Raw genomic sequence first — 20,458 nt, forward strand, 5'->3', positions numbered from 1 at the left:
CTTCCCTTTCACTGACAAATTTCGAAAACCTTCTGAGCCATATCTCCCACTAGTGTACTTTATACAATCTGTGATCCATCTAAATTATGGTTTTCACCTACTGCCTCCCACTTCAGTACTTTGCTTGGAATGGCATGCAGCTCTGATCTCTGCCTATCAAATTTTCAAGGTTTACCTAATATGTCACCTCCTCTGTGAAACCTTACCATAAGTTATTTCTTCTGAACCCCCAAAGAGCTTAGTTTGCACTTGAACTTTGACAGCTTGATTGTGCAACCCTTAGTAGATTATAATAGTAGATTATAAACTCATCAACCCTCTCAATTTAAGACATAGTAATCATTTAATAATGCCTAATAAATACATTAATCATCAAACTAATCTCAAACAGTATCAGGATTTCAACTGGGACAAATACAGCTTGGGATATTTTGGGAGAAAAATCAAACTTCAACTTGAATATGGGGGAAGAGAACCTGGGCCTATATGGATCTATACAAGAGTTAAAAAGGCTTAAAATTCCCATTTCCATTTTCTGCTTTCATTGAAACAAAGTGACAATAGGCAATAGTAGATTGGCAGGCACATGAGTGTTCAGTAAATGTTGGTTGAATTATCAAACGAGTAAATGCTTAAAGTGGTTCTCGGATTACACATTAAATAGTGACACTTAGAAAGTCTTTGGAGGGAAAGCTAATACAGAATTTTGAAGGTGTGTCTAAGGCAATAATAACTATGATTTGGGAAGCATGGAAGACTGCCCTTTGAGGTAAATAATAGTTTATCATTTGAAACTTTCTATGGCCTCTATACTGAAGGAGTTGATTGAGGTAAAGAGCTTTACAGGGGTAGGCACATTTCTGGTGGAAAACTCAAGGAGAACTCAAAGAATCAATAAATCGGCGTGATTTCAACTGTAAGAGGAATAAAAACAATTATGATGTTAGGTTACAGAAGTCATATGATTGTTCTGGGGCTCTCCTATATGTATCTTCTGTAGACGTTAATAAAGAATTTTGTATTACTTTTCTTCTAGGATAATAACAGATGATTAATAAGACAGTTTAGGCATCACTGTTTGAGGGCTATTGGCCAGCCACTGTGCTTATAACCAGACACTTGCACACACATTAGCTCATTTAATTATAGAATAGCACTAAGAGGAGGCCATATCATTCCAGTTTCATGGATGAAGTTAGAGTCACTGCACACTTTACTCAAGGTTTCACAGCTGGTAAAGGACAGACCCAGGATTCAGAGCCAAGATTTGAACTAAGCTTTTCTGATTCCAAAGCCTGTGGCCAAAGTTAAACACACTGGAAAGGGACGGTACCGTCTCAATACTCCCTCATGGAGATAATAAATTATTTCTGCTCATGGACATTAACCAAAGTATCTGAGCACATGCCACTTAGATCCTGATGAATCTACCACATTAACCATCGTCTCAGAATTTCTCTGGAAGTTGAACATTTTCTGAAATTTGTACCTTCTTTACTTACCCTAACTTTTGGTCACTTGCTTAAAATATGCTGTCAGACAGATTCATGCTACCAGTTGTCAATGACACATGTTTACTAGTTGCAGTCATGCCCTCAATCAAAGTATATGATTAGAAAATATTAGTTTTATCAATTATCAATTGATAAATTGATTTACTATCAATTAGCTAGTAAACCCAAGTCATGACTTGGCAACATTCCTTGAACAATTACTAAACAAATCTTTTTATTACAGAATTTATTGTAGAATTTGCAATTCTAGAAGGCAGCTATTGTAAATGACTAGTACAGAACTCAAGTGATGGAGACTAACCTTGTTGAGCCCCTACTCTGTAACAATCACAAAACACATTATTTCCATTTTTTTTACCCAAACTATATTGTGAGGCAAGGTCACTGAGGTGTCACATTTTTCAGATGAGGAAGTCAAACCTCAGAGACATAGTGAAATTGCCCATACACAGTGAATAGTCCAGCTGGGGTTCCAACTCAGCTGTGTCTGGCCTCAGTGCATGTACCCTTTTCACGACATCCCACTTACCTCCAGGTCAGCAAGGCCTGACTTTTTTTTTTTTTTTTTTCCGGTACGCGGGCCTTTCACTGTTGTGGCCTCTCCCGTTGCGGAGCACAGGCTCCAGACGCGCAGGCTCAGCGGCCATGGCTCACGGGCCCAGCCGCTCCGCGGCATGTGGGATCTTCCCGGTCCGGGGCACGAACCCGTGTCCCCTGCATCGGCAGGTGGACTCTCAACCACTGCGCCACCAGGGAAGCCCCCCTGACTTTCAACATGATTAGAAATGTACTAGCCAAGTTGTCCTTAAGCTCGTCATGTCTTTGTTTCCTCGTCTTTAAGATGAGGAAAATGCTATCTACCACTCAGGGATTAAACCGACTACATAAACCAAAACACTTAACATAGCATCTGGCATATCATAGGCATTGATAAATGATTGCTTCATGTAAATTATCTGAGGCAGGAATCAAAAAGGGAACTTTCCATAGTTTGACATCATTGAGGCTTATTTTTTTTCCATTTCCATGACAGTTAATAGCATAACCATTCCACCAGGGAAATCTGAAGGAACAGGGTTAATTATATTTGCTTTTAATTCTAACTCTTCAAAAATTGGTAACCAATATATGGCTAGAGTACAGGTGTTCAGTTAACCCACATTTCTAGATCATGGTGAAAAATGCAGAGTATCATGATGGATTATCCAGTTGGCAAAGTAAGCATGTGCTTAAGGAACCAGCATATCGAGGACACCTGAGATATGAGAAAGGTTCCAGCTATAATGAATGCTAGCAGAATTCTGTAATCTGAAAATCTAGAAAGCAGCTTTTAAAATTTGAGCACTCATTTAAATTTTGACTTTGGATTTAGTACTTTTCTAACAAATTTCAATATGGCGGGAGGCTTGGAAGGAATGCCTTTAAAGCTTTGCAGTGTTTCAAACATGAACAGGGTTCTGTAAGGTTGTTAACTTACAGCAAATACTTAAACGTTGCCAAACATTTAAAAAAAATAGTATCTAACAATATTTTTTCCAGAATACAATGCTTCTGTCATCTTACCTGTTCAGAAAAGTGTTTTCTCCCGGTTACTTTATCATAGCAGTCTAAATAATAATGCCTCAGTTGACAGACAATAATTGTTTAGCCCCCAAATATGTCACTTTTGATAAGCTTATATAAGTATCAGTCACTGGTTATAATATTTTATTTCACATGAACATGGTCCTAGATTACTTGGCTTTTAATTCGACATGACATATTTAGCCCCAGTACAAGGTCTTTTACCAAATGTTTGGAAAATAAAAATACATCATCATACAAGCTTTTGGGAAGAACATTTTATTGCTAAGCATATCCTTGAACTAAAATGCAAATGTGAAATAAAAGACAAAAGGAAAAAGAAAAAGCAGTAACTTCACAACATCATAAAATAAATTCCTTAAGAGTCTGTTCATAAAACAACAGCAATATGATAGAAGCTCACGTACAGAATGCACATGTTCCCATAAAATTGTCCAAATAGAAACTTACACTAAAAGGAATATAATAAATGTATTTTTACTCAAATAAAAAATGTAAAGAAAGAAAGCAGGAAATCAGTTCACAAGACCTCAAGACTCCAAGAACAGCAATCTTTTACAGACATCGAGATATAATCAACTTCATATAGGTTGGGCCATTTAGGTTATCTAAATCGTGCTTTGATATCTCTTTATAATCCTGTCTTTTTCAATGACAACAAAATAATCCAAAACTCTTAACACATTGAAATATCAGGTAATGAAGAACACCTCTTTCCATACATATTAGTAAAGGCTACCATTGTTTAGATTGCGTTTGCCCCACGTCTTTAAGATACTTTTTCAAAGTCAAATATTCATGCAACTTACAAAAACCAGCAAGAGTAGATTTCTAAATCTAAACAGCTGATTGATTTTCATCTGTACAAAAGAAACTGTATGTATCTGACCCTCCAGAGAACACATTTCATTTTTGTGTGAATATTTGTCTTGCTTTGTCTCTTGCTTTTGGGATAGGTATGGCCACACAACAAGTTTATTGTTTTTCTGTACATCATTTCCTCTTTTCATAAAGAAAGACAACTGGAACATAAACCAAACAAACTGAAATAAACAAATAGAAAGGAAAGAACAGTTCTCAAAGCAGTATGTACACAGGTGGCTAAGGAATTATACCAGCAAAAATGTAATAAAATATGTAAACAAAATCTGAGAAGATTTTTTATTCTCTTTGACACAGTTAACTGTGACAAAATTAAACTCACACTTCACATTTTAAGGTTTACTTTTTTGTCGTTTTGTTATTTTCTTTTAAAACAACATTCTCATTCCACTTCAAGATTTTAACAGTTTTCCTGTTTCAGTCATCCCATCAAACATACCATGATAAATATATCTGTATATATATTTATTTATATATATTATACTATTAAATTCCATTTTTTTGTGTGTCACAGCAGCTTTATTCATTTATTATTTTTAGAAAAGATGGGTGAAGGGAGACGTGAGCAAATGGAAGGATAGAGTTATCCATAAATGTCAGGCTGCAAAATTAAATCACTAGGAAAAACATTATCATGTTGGGGGCGGGGAAAGAACTATGAATTCTGCACTCCGTCATGCCATGTTTGGCTTGTGTGACCTTTTGTGGTTCCATCACAAGTTGAACTCACCTATTGTCTGTTTTGATTCTTTAACAGCCTTCTTGTATTGTCTTTTCTTTTATATTTGCATGCATTTCGATCAGTCACAGATCCAGCCCACCCCCGTTCCCCTTCCCTAGGAAAGGCTCTGTTTTAGAGGAGAAAGGGGCTTTCTCCTTTACCACAATTTGGCTGGGCTCATGGACAGGAACAATATTGTTAAGTAAAGCCAATAGGTCTGATAAAACCAGCCCTAACCCCATCTGTTCAGGGTTTGGGTGGCAAATTCTGGAATTCGATCCTGAGGAACCAGCTTTTCAAATCAATATTATCATCCATCCCATGATTTTGCTATGTGTTCAGCAAAGCATCGCATAGGAAATAGACAACAGATTCTAGAAACGCCACAACCTGATATGTAGAGTGGACACCATGGTAGCTTTTGAGTTCATATGGCAATAGTCTCTCTTCTGTTTTCTGAGATTTTTTTTTTCTTCTTCTTAACTTATGTCCAGTTAGTCTCAAAAATTAAACAAATACCCAAAAGCCATTTTTTCCCCTCAGATCTTGAAAAGTTACGCACACACTGGCCAGACCCAGATAAGGGTGGGGTTTTTTTTGTTTCTGTTTTTGTTTTTAACTTTTTCTTTTCTTTTTTTTTTTTGTTTTCGTTTTTTACATAATTAAACCAAAAAAAAAAAAAAACATTATTACAGTCAAGCTTCACAAACATTATTACAGACTCACTTGGAGTTATGGAACAAGTAAGCCATGAAGTCTTCTACCTTGGATGAAAGGTCCTAAAGAGAAGGAAGCTTCCAAGTCCACGAAAGTGGGGGGGAGCCATCTGCTCGCTCCAAAGGGCAGAGTGTGTGCTTTATGACACAGCAGGGCAGAAAGAACTGTCTCCGAGCAGTGACTGAATCAAAGCAGCCATGGCTGAATCTTATAGGTAGGTACATCTTTGTGTGTGTTCTTTTAAAAATGATTTTCCCCACCATAGTCATGGTATACCCCATCTCATAGTTAGAACAGTTCTGACATCTGCGAAATCTCATTTTCCAAGTATTTATATATTTATATAGAAATAATCCTGTGTTTTAAATTCGCGTAGCGTTAGCGGTGTCGTGTTTACACATAATACTCTTTGTCCTTGTTTTTCTGTTTCTTGTGGCCGCTCTTCGAGCTCTGCTGCTTCTCCTTGAGGAGCGTGCCATTGCTCTGCGCCGAGTTGCTGATGTAGTTCCGCGTCTCGTCCACTTGATAGGACCCCTCGTCCCTGTTCCTGTACTTGTACATGGCGTACAGGAGGATCAAGATGCAGAGGGCGGCAGCAGCCACAATGCCGACGACCATCCCTGTTGTACTGCTCGACTCCCGGATCACCTCTGAGGCCCCCGGAACCCGTCTGACTCCCGGCTCCGTGGGGTTTGCTGTGGGCACATTACGGAACATGGGGGAAGTAATTAGTGGGCTCTTCAGTTTGGTGCTGTCTAGCTCATAGGCAGTGGGCAACGGAAGCAAGACTATATCAGGCTGGGGTTTGAGATCACGGTTATTCATTTTGCCAGCTGGCAATTTGGGCACCATCCCAGACGAGGAGGAAGCTGTGAAGCGGATCAGCTCAGGGGACAAAGATGTGGTAGTAGTCCTACTAGTTTCGGAGACTTTGTTAGGTCTAAAGTCCTTGGATTCCCACTTGGGCGCATGTGCTTTGTAGCCACCTTCGAAGATTGAAGTGGAAAGACTCTTATCTGTTACCAAGGAGAAGGTGGTGTAAAAATCTTCATCATCAGTAGGGGGCAGGTTAGAGTCAAAGGTTTCCCCTGAGCCATACCCAGATATCACCAAGCCATCATCATCACAACCATCGCTGCCTTGGTCCGACAAGCAAGGTAACCCCGCCTCAGAGGTCATGGACAGGGAATCTTTGGTGGTCTCAATAATGGTGAGGAGGGGGCGAAAGGTAGGGGGGAGTGTAATGGAAGGTGCACGAGTAGCAATAGGAGGGGTAGCTAAAGGGTCTTCTACAAGAAGAGGGATAACTAATTCACCTCCTGGGATTGAAAAGAAAAAGAAAAACAGAATTAGTATATTTGTAGAAAAACAATTCACAGCCACACTCAATGAATGCATGTATAGTTCATAGGTTACACCTCAGAAATTATAATAAAATGACTTGGATCCACATACGGATCCTCTCTACTTCTAGGCTGATTATTGGGCTATACTTCTAGCCCATTATATGCCTCTTGCCATCAAAACCTGAAATCCTTAGATTGGGGGCTTAGATTTTTTTTTTTTGCGGTATGCGGGCCTCTCACTGTTGTGGCCTCTCCCGTTGCGGAGCACAGGCTCCGGACGCGCAGGCTCAGCGGTCATGGCTCACGGGCCCAGCTGCTCCGGGGGGCTTAGATTTTTAAAGATACTCTCAAGTAATTATTTAGATAGAATTCAAATAGGCTTTTTCCAGGATCTGCTTACGGGATAATGACCTTCACCTATACTGTTGCAAATACTGACCATGAAAATATGTGTTTGTGTGTGTGTGTGTGTGTGTGTGTGTGTGTGTGTGTGTGTGTGTGTACGTACATGCACATATGCATGTGATTAATCTGTGAGCCATAGCATTTCCTTATTTTTTTCTTGGGTTTCTACTTATTTGCTCCCATTAGGATGAGAATGACATATTTTCCATGTCACTGAGATCAAGATTAAGGAATATAAAAGAGCTCATCTTTAGTATTTTAAGTTACTACCTTTTATTTCACATTTATCACGTGCAGTCTTCATTTACTATACGCTAAGTAAGGGAAACTTACAGTAGGTTGAAAATGTTCATCTAACAAGCCCATCTTGATTATGCTTTTCCAGAAATTCCCCTGACTATAAAACAACAACTTGTTTTGCATTGGTCTAGTATTATATTTATATATTGCTTTTATGCTATATGGAATATATACTGAGCAGACACTAGATTTTAAGAATACCCAGCCTACATATCCATGACTTACTGGAAATTTACTTTTAGATTCAGAAATGTAGAGATAGCAAAGTAGTTTTTAAAATCAGTGATTCCTTTTTCCAATTTGGATTCCTTTTATTTCTTAGAATGGCAGATATTTCTCGGTTTACCCACAGACCCTAGTTATTGCACTTATAAACATATGAGGACTAGGTCAGGAAAGGAAGTTCAGAATAGTTCACTAAATCATAGTGCCCTGCAAATTATGGTCACCACAAATATTCTGTGGTGGGTGTTACTCACCTAATTGCAGGGCCAAGCTTATTATTCATGTATGTAAGCAAGATAATCAGTCTTCAGTCTCTCCTGTGTTTCTTTACAGTGTTATTTTCAAACAGAGAAAGAATCAAGAAGTCACAGTTCATGTCTCTTCATTAAATTTATTTTAAAAATTATTCCAACTATTGTTTTTAAAAATCCTCTAGCAGGGATGGCATGATATGTCCCTGACCCAGGTAGTCAGACAGTTGAGATGATAATATGATATTAGGGTTGAAGTCTTCTTTCTGACCTGCTGCATCTAAACTGTCCAGGTTTCAGGTGTGCTAAGAAAAAGCCTCCTGAAAAGAAAGCTACTGCACACCTTCAGAGCACCAGAGAAGAACTGCTTGCACCACATCGGAAGCTTTTATTCTCTGCAGAGAGAAACTGAGTTGGGGAGCGTGGCAACGATGTACGTAATGTGTATCTTAAGGAAGGGGAAGGGACAGGAGAGCACAGTACAGTCATCCCCGGCCTACCTGATGATGTTAGCACATGTGGGGAAATAAAACAAGAATCTTTCTGAGAATCTCAAGATGATATTTTAGTCTGTGCTTTAAGCCCCAAGCGTCTCTTCTAGTGCTCAGAGTTTGAAACTATTGAGCAAACCGGTTTTTGCAGATTTGACAAAGCTTCAGACTTGCTTTCCTGGACAAGGATGCCTATTTTTTTTACATTGTGAAGATATGTAATTCATATATCTTGCAACTTAGTTAATGCATAATTTACATACTTTTGCTAATTTTTATAAATGGGATTTGGAACACAGATCCCTAAAGGTAAGCCAGTCCTAAAACTAACCCTGAGTTACCTTTTCTTCTTATTCTTCTGGTAGGGAGGGCCTGAGTGTTATATTTAAGATGATATGTGGAAGAAGGCAGTGTCTGAGTAAGAAAAGAGCAGTGAGGAGAGAGGAGTGAAGCCTCATGCAGTCTGTTAAAGGTTCCCTAGGGATCGCTCAGGGATGATTTTACTTCCCTTTAGAGAACAAGACAGGGTTTTTGTACCCATCTCACCTAGAATGGGTGTTCTTTTCTGGAACAAATACCGAGAGTCATTTGCTTTTTAGGGCAAGGATAAAAATCAACCCATTGTTTATTAAGTGGAGAGTAAAGTGGGATAAAGGACAAGGAATGACGGATTTGTTGGGAGGCAAAGTCCTGAAACAAATAATTAAATATAAAGGCAAATGGTTAAGTAGGATGCTAGTGTCCCTTTAAGTGAGATTAATATCACTGTCTTCATGATTACAGAGTGGCATTCATTTGCAATTTTAGTCTACCATCTATGACACCCAACTGGAGTCTTACATTTGCCTTTTTTTTTTTTACCCCCTTGTCTTTTTAATCCCAGCTAAAGCTTCCACTGTGTCTTTGTTGTTAAAACTCTACAAAATCTACAAACTGCTCATTCTGCAGTTGAATCACTTCCACTTTCCTTTGCTATTCGCTTCTCATTCAACACCCTAATGTGAGTATCTCTCTTGGAGCAGAAAAAAAAAAAAAAAAAAGTGAAAATCATCCTTTTGATAAGGGAATGAAAAGAGGGTCTTGAAGCTCACTAATTTACAAAGAGCTTCTAAAAGGTTGGTGAGCCTTTAAGTGAAATGGTAAGAGCTTATTTCCAAACTAAAATGATGGGTATGCTGTTGCAGAGTTTAAATAACAGAATCTGTTAAAACCGCTAATCTTCAATTTCTTTGTCATTTTGTTATTAACCCTAGTAGCAGTGATAAAAATGATAAATGATGCCCCTGTCAGGGACATTTGAGCCCAAATCCTGGTAGTATTTAATCAATGAAATCATAGGAATTTTCATAGCTCCCCTCTCCTGGCATCTCAAGGAATTGGAAAAATGTCTTTAATTTAAAAGGGAGTCCACTGGGATGTAGGAGTTGGTATTACAAAGGGGAATTAAAATGAAAGTAGGGGGAAATTTTTGGGTAACTATAAATGTGGAAGATGCCTGGGACAAGTATGTGAGTTGGGGTGTATAGTCCATTTTAATATCAAATTCCATAGTTAAGATTTAAGATGATTCTAGTGTCCTAGGAGGTCCAAGGGCACACATCATTTGAGATAAGGAGGTGAAGGATGTGTTTCTCCCACCATTAGATCCTTACTAGAAATGACTTAGATTGCAGAAGCCTATTTAAGATTTCATGTTTATTTGTATTAATCTAAAGTGAGTTTCCTCAGAAATGTTGGAGCAGCTGATAATTTTTTTTTCACTGCCCGAAGACCGTGAAATCAGTGATCTACCAGATGTCTATGCTTATGAAAGTATTCATAGAAGCAACAAGCTTAAAGTCATAAGGGGTTGCAGGCAGAGTAATACAAAACCTGTAATCCATCACAACTCTAATTTCCTATTCCATCCCCAGAATTCTTCTTTGGTTTGGAATAAGAACTATCCATATTCCTTAAAGTTAGCATTTTAAATCAGGAATATATACCCTTTTTTGACAGGGTTGTGCTTTTCTTTAAACCAGAGAGATCACTAGGGATATAAAAGGTCTATTTTAGCCCTGAAGGCTGCCCTGCTTTTTTGTTTTATGAGTGTATTTATAGATATATAATTCATGTGTCTAGGGCTGATATTCAGCAAAAGGGGCTCTCTGCCATCAAAAAAGACAGTATATTAAAAATTTAATAGAACTCTTCTGAACTGTGAGAATGCTGTAGGTGATGGTGGTATAGTGGGTCATATGAAAAAGCAAGAAAAGCAGCATAAAGTTTCAATATGGCTCCAACCTTTGCCTCTCTGGAGATATCTGAGTGGAGGAAGTCACAAAAATACAAAAAACAATGACACTGAAGAGTGAGACTCTGGGAGAGGACACCGTGCTCCGATTCCTTGAATTTCTTTTATCTATATTTAGGTTCTTTACCTCATCTCTTATTTGCATTTTTCTCATTCTCTGCTAGGAAACTAACATACAATGGGGAGAAATCATCTTTTTCCCCACAAAATTAGTTATTGAATGATATTCGTTTAGTTATTTGGTGCCACGGAAGTGTGTACTTGCAACACATCAATATCTGGAAGCTTGGAACCATGAAATTGTTCTGCATCCAGCCTCAGAAAAAATAGTCACAGACAGGCACGGCCAGTCCCTGGGGAGAAGACAGCAGAAAAACTCAAGTATCTCAAAGGGGCTTAACTTTTTAAGAGCATTTTAATGAGATGAAAATCTCCAGGTAGGACATTTTCCCCTAGTTTATCTGAAATGGGTTTGAGTCTGAAAGGCTACAGATTCTATTTTTTCAATATACACCCAGGTAAGATGAGCTATAGTCCCTTGATGTCATTATACATTGTAAAAGAAAGAATGTCTAGTGGAGTTTTTCATCTGCCTATTGGTTAAAAGCTTTGCCTCTGAAGTCACTCAGAGGCAGGTTAGCATCACAGTTCTGTGGCTTACTAGCCATGAGTTGGTCAAGTTTATTAAAATCTCTGTACAATGGGAATAATAACACAGCCTATCTCAAGCCACCAATGTGAATAATAATAATGCATGTTAATGTTAATTATAATGCATGTTAAGTATTTAGCACAGAAACTGCTACTCCAAAATTCTAGTTTCTAGTATCATTTCTACTAATATTTTGGGCCTATAAACACTGAAATCATTGATGACTTTTTTCTGACCTTTTTTTATGTAGTAGTCGTATGCTGAGGTATAATAATATAGGATCTAGATTGTTAAGGCTATTTTAAATGCAGAGTTTGAAGAATGATTTATAATAAGCCCAAGAGCTTGCATTTAAAATAAATGATAAGCCTTATATCAAATGGACTTATGGGTAGCATCCTCAACACAAATAAAAGCTTTCAATTCAATGAGCTAAAATAGTCCATTTAGGAGATTCTTAGTTTTAAACCTAAAATATCATCCAACATGTCAAACAATACAAAATCATATAAACTGAGGCAGATAAAGTGCATTCATTGAAGCTGCTGGGCTGGAAACATATCCCTTATCCACTCTTCAGTTTGACATTTCTTTAACAGTAATACTAATACCTAAAACTAAAGCGAAGCAAGTAATCTCTTTATTTAAAAATTATACAGCACTTCTTGCTGATCTTTTGTTTCCTGAAGTGATAAGGCAACACTGACCAAATACCTTTAAGGTCAAGGAGTGTTCTCACCATAGAGTCATACAAAATGGCAATACCTACCTGAGATGTTTCCTAAATAAAACTTTAGATGTGAAAATCATCATGTTTCTTGTGGGTAGAATCTTAGGATCCTTTTAAAGCTTACCAGTTTAAATCCTTGAGAGAAATGGCAAATATTAATAGAAATGGAAGAGGAAAAAGAGAAAGAGAGAGAGAGATTTGGGTGCCTACTGTGTGCGGGTGTGCTTTCACCAGTAGTTAGTTTTATACTTTGGAAGGCATCATTATCATAGGACAATACTCTAAACTCTGGGGTGCTTTCTCTATTCTCAGTAGAAGTGATTTTGTAGTAGTGATGGTGATAGTTTAATCCTGGATAACCAAACTCTACCATAGTCACTTGAGAGTACCTTATTTCCCCTTTGGTGAAGGAAAATAAAATAAAGGACTGATTTCCCCAAATGCTTTCTAAGGAGTTAAATTAGGATATATTACCACTGATAACATTTGCAGTTAACTCAACTAACTTTCTTCTGGAGTACAGGCCTCCTGTAGGTTGTAGCCAATTTCATATCCCACTGTAGAGCCTACCATTGCTTTCAAGGCTTTAAAAGTTGGTTCAGGCAAAGAGGTCGGCTTCCTTTGGATGGTAAGAACAATTTACCCACACCCTTCTACCAAGAGTAGAATTCACATTGATCATTAGAAGCAATTCAGCACAAAATATAACAGTGAAAATTAAGCAAATAGACACAAATGAAATAAAATGTTTAATGTTGTCTTCAAAATCACAGAGTAGAAAAAAAAATCAACTTCAGGTTCAAAGTAAACTAGAGGGAAAGAGAGCAAATAACATCAACAAGGCATTCACAACATAAGGACAGAAAAGAAAAGTAAAAGCAAATAAAAAATAGAGGCTGTTTTAGGAAAAATAAAGAAATCATTTCCATATAGACAAAATAATTTAACTTAAAAAAAGCATATTGTATTAATTTATAGTCAACTTACATCAACAAATTGCCCGCATGTTTTTTGGCATGAAAGAAAAATTTACAAAAGAAAGTTGTGTAAGAATGCTCTTGGACAAATAGAATTGCCACATTCTTGTAACTTGCTTTTTTGTTGTCATTTCTTTAAAAACTTTTGAGCAAAATGTCTAATTTTTCAAATATAATAATTTACAACAGAGGATGATACAGGGAGGCAACAACACATACATCCACACCACATAACATGAAAAGAAAAAAAAATCTGCACTTTAACAAATTTCTTACTTTGAGGGGCTTGGGAGGGCATCAGTTTTGAATCTGAAATTATTCTGATTGCAATGATTTAAAAAAACAATTTTAAAAACCTGTTTAATTTTATAATTTGCCTTTAAAAAAATCTCGAGCGTTTTGAATGAATTTCTGCATTATTATAGGTTCTCAGATATATATTTAATTTTATTTTTTTTGTCTTTTTGACAAGTTTTAGACTTTCTTTAATTGAAGGGGATGGATGACAGCACATAAGTTTGAACAATGCTGAAGAAAGGAGGGGTATGGGAAGGAAAGATGCAGAAAGGGTAGGGTCATATCTATGAGTGTACTACACAAGAGATGAAGATGATGGGAGTAAATGTGTAAGTGAGTCGCCATGTCCATGTAAGGGCGGCACGGAGTGATCTAGCTGCATTAGAGCTTCTGGCTGTAAGGAAGGGATGGGCAATATACAAAAACAAATGAGCCTACACATGCCCATCTACAGAAATAAAGAACAGAACTCTAACACTGACAATCTCACACGCCCTAAGCTGCAACTACTTCAACATGCAATTACTCCAAAAATCATTACAGTTTCATTAAAGATTTTTAAATAATAAAAACAGTTAAACTTTTGTCCCTACTAAAAGTAGCCAAAATACATAAAATAATAATAGTAATACTTATAATAATGATCAAAAGGTTAAAAGCAAAAACAAGGAGACTAGATTTATGCATTCAAGTTGAACAACTTCATCGGCAGGCACACAGCCCCATCTAGAGTTAGGGGAGGGGGTGGAGATCTTAAAATCGAAAGACAAAGCTGTATAGGGAGCCCACTGGCTGGCTCATTCATGACTTCCTTATATAGAAAGGGTACTTTCTGAATGACATCACCTGTCTTCCCCATGCCACCCATGGTGCAAGTGATTCTAGTGAGACTGGGTTTATTAGAAAGATGTGGATGTGGGGATTCTGCAGCTGAAGTTGTTCCACATTTAAAGAGGGAGTGGGGAAAAGTTGCAGAAAACAATTCATAACTTTTTTTGTCATAGTTTTGGATAAAACCAAATCTAAAGATAAAGATCTAGCAATTAAAAAGAAACACACTGATATATATACAGATAGATATATATAATACAAAAAGCACTTAATTCCCAAACAAGAAGGGAGCAAAGAACGAAAAATAATTTAAAGAAAAGAGTATTTCATACACTTTCAGAGATGAACAACCAGATGCACACGCTGAGGAGGCACAGACAGAGCAGTCAGGGGACACTTTTTTTGTTGTTTTGTATTTTCTGACTTATTGATTCCCCTTTTGCTGGCAGCCAACATTAAAAACAAATTTTGCATTTTCTTTAAAAAGAAATTTTGCATTTTCTTTAAAAATGTTTTTTTTTTTTTGGTTTTGCTTCTCAAAAACAAATAAAAAGGGCGTGCAGTCTGGATGTACGTCGTAAGTAGACATTTGAGAGAGAAGAAAGAGGCTCAGACTGACAAATGGGTAATTGTCTATTATCCTTTAACTGCAGGAATGTTAACCAAGTTAATACATGCTTAAAGTAAGTTGCATTTAGGGAAAATAGGAAAACAGACCAGCAAGTTAGGGTTGGGAAGAGGTCAGCAAGACAAAACCAATTTGAGAGTAGGAGAATGGTACTGGATTTAGTTTCATGCCTTTCCAGTAGGGGCAAAGGTCATCCCAAGGCCTTTTGCCAATTACATTCTTATAAGCATGTGCATGTATATGTGTACGTGTGTTGGGGCTTGAAGTAGAGCCTGTAGTGGCAGGAATTGAGGTAAAAATACACATGAGTTCATGGGTTCTGCTCTAGGAAACTTAGCCCATATTCATTCATAGCCTCAGAAGGTAAATTTTGTAAGACATAGAGGGGTTATAATTAATACTGCTCCATATACATGTTCTTGGGCTTGGCCAAATTGACAGGGTACATGGGTGACAACTGTGGTAATTAAATGTACCTGATAAATGGACAGCTTTTTTTAGGTAATAGAGGCAAAACCCCCTCCACTCCTCCACTCTCAAGAGCATAGTGGCATAGCATCAGTAAACTAACTACAGGATAGTCAGGAAATGAGTGCGGCTTATTTGAAGGACATTGGGGGAAACGGCCAGTCTTTTAGAGACCATTTGGGAAACAAAATGCTCGATTAAACCTTGAGAAAAGGAAAAAAGAGACAAACTGTGTTTGTGTGTGTGAAGATACTGTGGAAGGGACATGGGGAAGGAGGCTTTAGAAGTGTCCTCAGCCTCTACTGGAAGAGATCACAAGAAGTACATGAAATATTTTATCCCCGTGAGAACATTAATGTTCAACCAAGGACTGGGAAACCCAGGTAGGCGAACCACAAAGGTAAGACACTTGAGAGCCCCTGGTTCTGAGCCAATTCCAACCACTTCTAAGAAACTTTGGAGCTGACTTTGACAAACAGAATAAATTGTGAGGATGAGTCAGACTTTTGTCCCTTACGGGATGCCCCTTTTATTATTTTGTTTTAAAATAATTATAGTAATGTGTCCCCATGGGTCAGTCCGTACCAAGATTTTTAGTCTCTGGTTTTATAATGTTAATCATTATTCTAGGAACTTCACAAAGGGCAGCTGGGAGGTTTTAGGAGGAGGAAAAAAATCCCAACAATACAGGAAAAGAAAAACCCTTGTTGCCATTTAGTTAATTTTTTTGAATAATTATACTTTTACCATTGAATTTTATTGTATGAGAAGACCCTATCAATGTACAGATTGCCTCACAAGGGCATCAAATTACTTCTGTAGGACACAGTGAGTTTTAATAACATTCACATGGGCTATTTTTTGTTTCATAGGCATTTTTTTAAAGTAGGAACCGTAAGTGGTCTAAGTGTGACACTTACAAAGAATAAGATATGTCTCGTGTCTACATAACTCCTGGAAAATAAGAGGTGCTTTGAGGAAGATACATCAGCAATTTGAGTCTCCTAAGGTTTCTGCTGAGTAATTTACCTATATCAAAATTGCCTGTTTTAAAACTCATACAAGTAGGACACCTCTTACTTTCTGGAAATCACTGGCTAAACAAGTGAACATACCAAAATTTATGGTTGTCACTTTGCAAATAAAATATGTATTTTTTAAATCCATGGAAGCCACAGTTTCAAATGAAGCGAACACAACATTATATCAGTGCCTACACATTTTTATAAGTCGACCATCAGTTAATATACACAAAGCTCATTTGATTTCTAATATAAGATAGAAAATAATATTGCCAGTAGCTCATAATCAGGTCACAACTTCATTTTCATCTTTCATTACATATCTACACTAGGTTTTTATTACCAATAACTGCACGGTTCTGTATCTATGCCTCTACTGAGTGTTAAGAATGCTTTGGGGTTGTATTTGCCATTGAGAACAAATAATACAATAATTTGACTTGAAACAGCATATTTTGATGGGACCATTTTTATCCCACCATGTCCAAATAACCCTGTCTAAATGCAAAATCAGACTATTAAGAACATCAAATGCAATAAGATGGAATTACTCAGAATGCATCTTGGAAAGTGCACTCGTTTCAAAGAAATATGTTTCTAAACTGCTTGGGGTTGTGCCTGAGAAGCTGGAAGAATACTCAAGGAACTCAAGGTGCAAACCCACCTCTCTGGGAGAGTGAGCCCGGCTTGATAAGGACATTGTCTTCAGTGTGCACAGGTGAGGTTCAAGAGGAAGGTCCAAATGAATTATTTTGCATAACATTAAATATTTTAAATTTGTCATTGAAAGTACTGGAAAGAGGAAGGAAGAGGCAACCTTCTTGGGAATCAGAGTACAACACCAGGGAAAGACTTAAAAAATTGTAATCAGGGAAGGCTAAAAAGGAGTCTGGAGAACAAATACTTAATGAGAATTTTCACGATTTTTGCATCAGGTATATGAGATTAATCTCTTCATCATCTGTCCCTCCTATGAAATACACAAAATCCTTTCCATTGATTGATATGTTATGCGTCTGTGGGATGAAGGGAGGGATTCTTCTGAGAGAATCAATGGCTCAGTTCTGAATCATGGTTTGGCTTAGAAAGAAACCAGAGACACTATGCCTGGATGTCAAATCCTAGTAATGTGAGGATGGCTGTCACTTGTGTTACAAAATGAGCCCTGAGTTTACCCTGACTTCTCACAACCTCTTCCTCAGATATGGGTGATGCTCAGAGAAAGAGTGAAGACTGCTTCAAACATGGTATTTGTCTCTAAATAAAAAATTTAACATTTCCTTTTTAATGCTGAACAAAAATGTCCCAAGTAAGTTCTTGTACTATCTGTTCCCAAACATTTTACAAACCTAATTACAGTAAATAGGGAGAAAGAGAAAAACTAAACCTCCAAGATGGAAAAGAGTACAGAACACCATCAAGCCCAATACTTAGAACTGTATTTCTGTATCAGTGATCTGCTTGCCCAATTGAGAGGAACTTTTCATACTTAAGAAGATTCATAAGAATGGATAAAACATTACAAAAGGTAGTATTGCATTTTCAAACCTGGTAGAATAGAATGTTTACACACGGAAGGACCTTACATTAATGACTTCTTTCCCTATGTATTTACGAAACCCTTAACTTGTATCTGTAATTCTGTCCCCAAATCTCCATTCCTTTTTGTGAACCTACTGCGTCCTGTACAGATTATTACTGGCTCCAACACTTCACTGCACTTAATTTGTTTTCTTCTCAGTTTCAGCTACACTCAGAACTTTAGGAAAGAATAGCGTCTTTTTATCTTTATTTTTCCTACCAACCAGAATACTAATAATCACTCAAACATTTATTGAATGAACTAATGAATGAATAAATTAATTAATATCATTAATTGCTTTTTTTTAAACCCCACACTAGCTTAGAGCTTCCATAAAAGCATTAAAATCTTACATCACCAAAGTGGCTCACCTTGTACCTGAAATCTAGTACATGGGATAGAAACTTCAGAGTCTGGAGACCTAAGTTCCAGTCTTGGTTGTACCACCTACTATGCTGGCTTGTTAGGACATTGAAAAAGTCAGTTCATCTCCCTGAGCTTGTCTTTTCATGTGTAATATGGCGATTATAATGGCTGGTCAATTAACCTACCTCAAAGGGTAAGTTTATACAACTGAGATTTTGAATCTGAAAGTGTTTATAAATTATAAAGAGCTCTTCACATGTTTGTTACTATTTTCTTCAAAGCTGACCACAGCATCAGCTATGAGGGTTTCATATTCAGAGAAGGCTGACTCTCAGACAATTGAGGTCAGTGCTACTGAGTGGGATGCTTGGAGCACCTGCTTCAGCACCAAACAAATAATAACCTCAGTCAAAAACCCTAACCCGAGTAGCCACTATTACTACCTCTCTTTAACCCCTGTTCCTACCCCTCCAATAGTGCTAAGTTCTTAAAGCTTGAGTAGTTCATCTTTTTGTGGTGAATTTTTGTTATATATGTATGTAATTTTACAGTTACTTTGTTTCACTCTTCTGTGGGTTAGAGTTAAGCTCTGAAGAGGTCATATTGAGATATGTTTTCATAGGAGCCCATCCTCTCAAACCACATGACTTGAGACAAGTCACTCACTCCTCACCCCAACCCCTGGAGTCTCAGTTTGCTCATTTATAAAATCAGGACGACTCATCCTTCCAGCACACATATGTATGTAAATTTAAGTCAAATTACTTTGGAAACTATGAAATATCCAATTCAAATACAAGAAGATGTTATTCGCTATATTCTATGAGTTCAGCATTACTTGGTGCTACTGAAGAGACCAAAGAGGATGGTGACAAGGGTGGAACTCTCATCAAATTCCCTTGGAAAACATATCCCAACAGGCATGAGAACTGTGGGGTAAGATGAGGATATGAGGGAATGGAGGGTCGAGGTAGTATTTTAGCTCTTTTCTGCCAAAAGAGTTAATACTGGTTAAGATGCACAAAAGGGAAAATTCCATTAAAAAATTTCCAGGAATTAATATTCTTATTTTCATTTGTTTTAATGGTAATCAGGTAGTAGTATAAGTAAGTCTTTCTTCACTCAGGATATTATAAACTCCTTGATGCACAAACTGAATCTTTATAATTATCTTGTGTTTTTTAATCCATCTAACACAGAGCAGGGACACCACAGGTCTTCAGTACATATTTGTTGAATTGAACTACAAAAATAGAGCAGCTTCCAGCACTTGGATCTCTGCTTTGTGAAGTGGGTGGGATTCAAAAAAGTTATCCTTGTTGGCACTAATTTATTTAATCAAGAGTTATCTTCATCGAATATCTTCATGAAGTAAAACAAAGAGAAAGAGCAGTGTAAATAGAGCTTAAAGCCATGAACTTAGGAACTGCTCTCCTTTTCTTAACCTTGCTTCTCTGTGGATTTTTAGGACCAATATATGCATATGGCTCATTATTTGCAAACTATTAGGTCCTTATAATTCTATTAAAGTCCAAGACAGTAGGTAATATAAAAGATTTATTTTATCCATATAAATATGACCTGTGTGCCAGTCAGAAATGAAAGCTCTGTCTGAAATACTTTCTTCCTTTAGCTTGAATAGCCCAAGATTTTTCCAACTTTCCTCTTCCTGTTCTGACCCTTTATCTCTCCATTTCATGGCTGGTCCCAGGTATGGCCCTAGGCTGGGTGATCCTACCCTGCCCCTTGGCTGTAAAGACCTGCCATCTATATGACTATGATTTGCAGTTCAAATCTCCTCTCAGATTCCAATTTCCCATATCCAACTGTCTACTCAACATTTCTACTTCAGTATCTAAGGGGCACCTTAAATTCAAAATGGCTAAAAGAGAACTTTGGACTTTGCTCTCCTCCTAAACTTGTACCTCTCCTAGGTTTCCCATCTTTTGGGTCTGACCCAGGTGTACAAGCCCCTAATTAGTCATGATATTTGAGCCCCTGCCCCAACTCAACTCCACATATCCAGTGTACCAGCAAGTTCTGTGTACTCTACTTTGGAAACAAATTCCTCACGTTGACTTTCTCCCACTGCCATCACCCAAGTCCTAAAGTAAGCCACCATGATTCCTTGCCTGGACTGTGCAATAGCCTCCCAATTGATCTCCCCACCTCCACT

The 20,458-nt window shown here is 37.5% G+C and overlaps 1 protein-coding gene across 20 annotated transcripts in view; it reads right to left on the bottom strand.

Annotated features, from left to right (window-relative positions):
* Positions 1 to 5,811: 5,811 nt before the first annotated feature.
* NRXN3 (neurexin 3) overlaps positions 5,812 to 20,458 on the bottom strand; it is a gene marked incomplete at both ends in the record, with an annotated part of 1,628,308 nt that continues 1,613,661 nt past the window's right edge. For 12 of the 20 annotated variants that reach the window (XM_082647295.1, XM_082647294.1, XM_082647284.1 and 9 more), the window contains one exon: positions 5,812 to 6,113. In XM_082647295.1, coding sequence (XP_082503421.1) covers positions 5,812 to 6,113 — 302 coding nt within the window. Of the gene's footprint in view, positions 6,738 to 20,458 lie in introns of all 20 variants that reach the window. The other 8 variants (XM_082647291.1, XM_082647290.1, XM_082647293.1 and 5 more) reach the window with 2 other exon arrangements.

This window comes from Grampus griseus (assembly GCF_964374135.1).
Source record: "Grampus griseus genome assembly, chromosome: 2".
Lineage (NCBI taxonomy): Eukaryota > Metazoa > Chordata > Mammalia > Artiodactyla > Delphinidae > Grampus > Grampus griseus.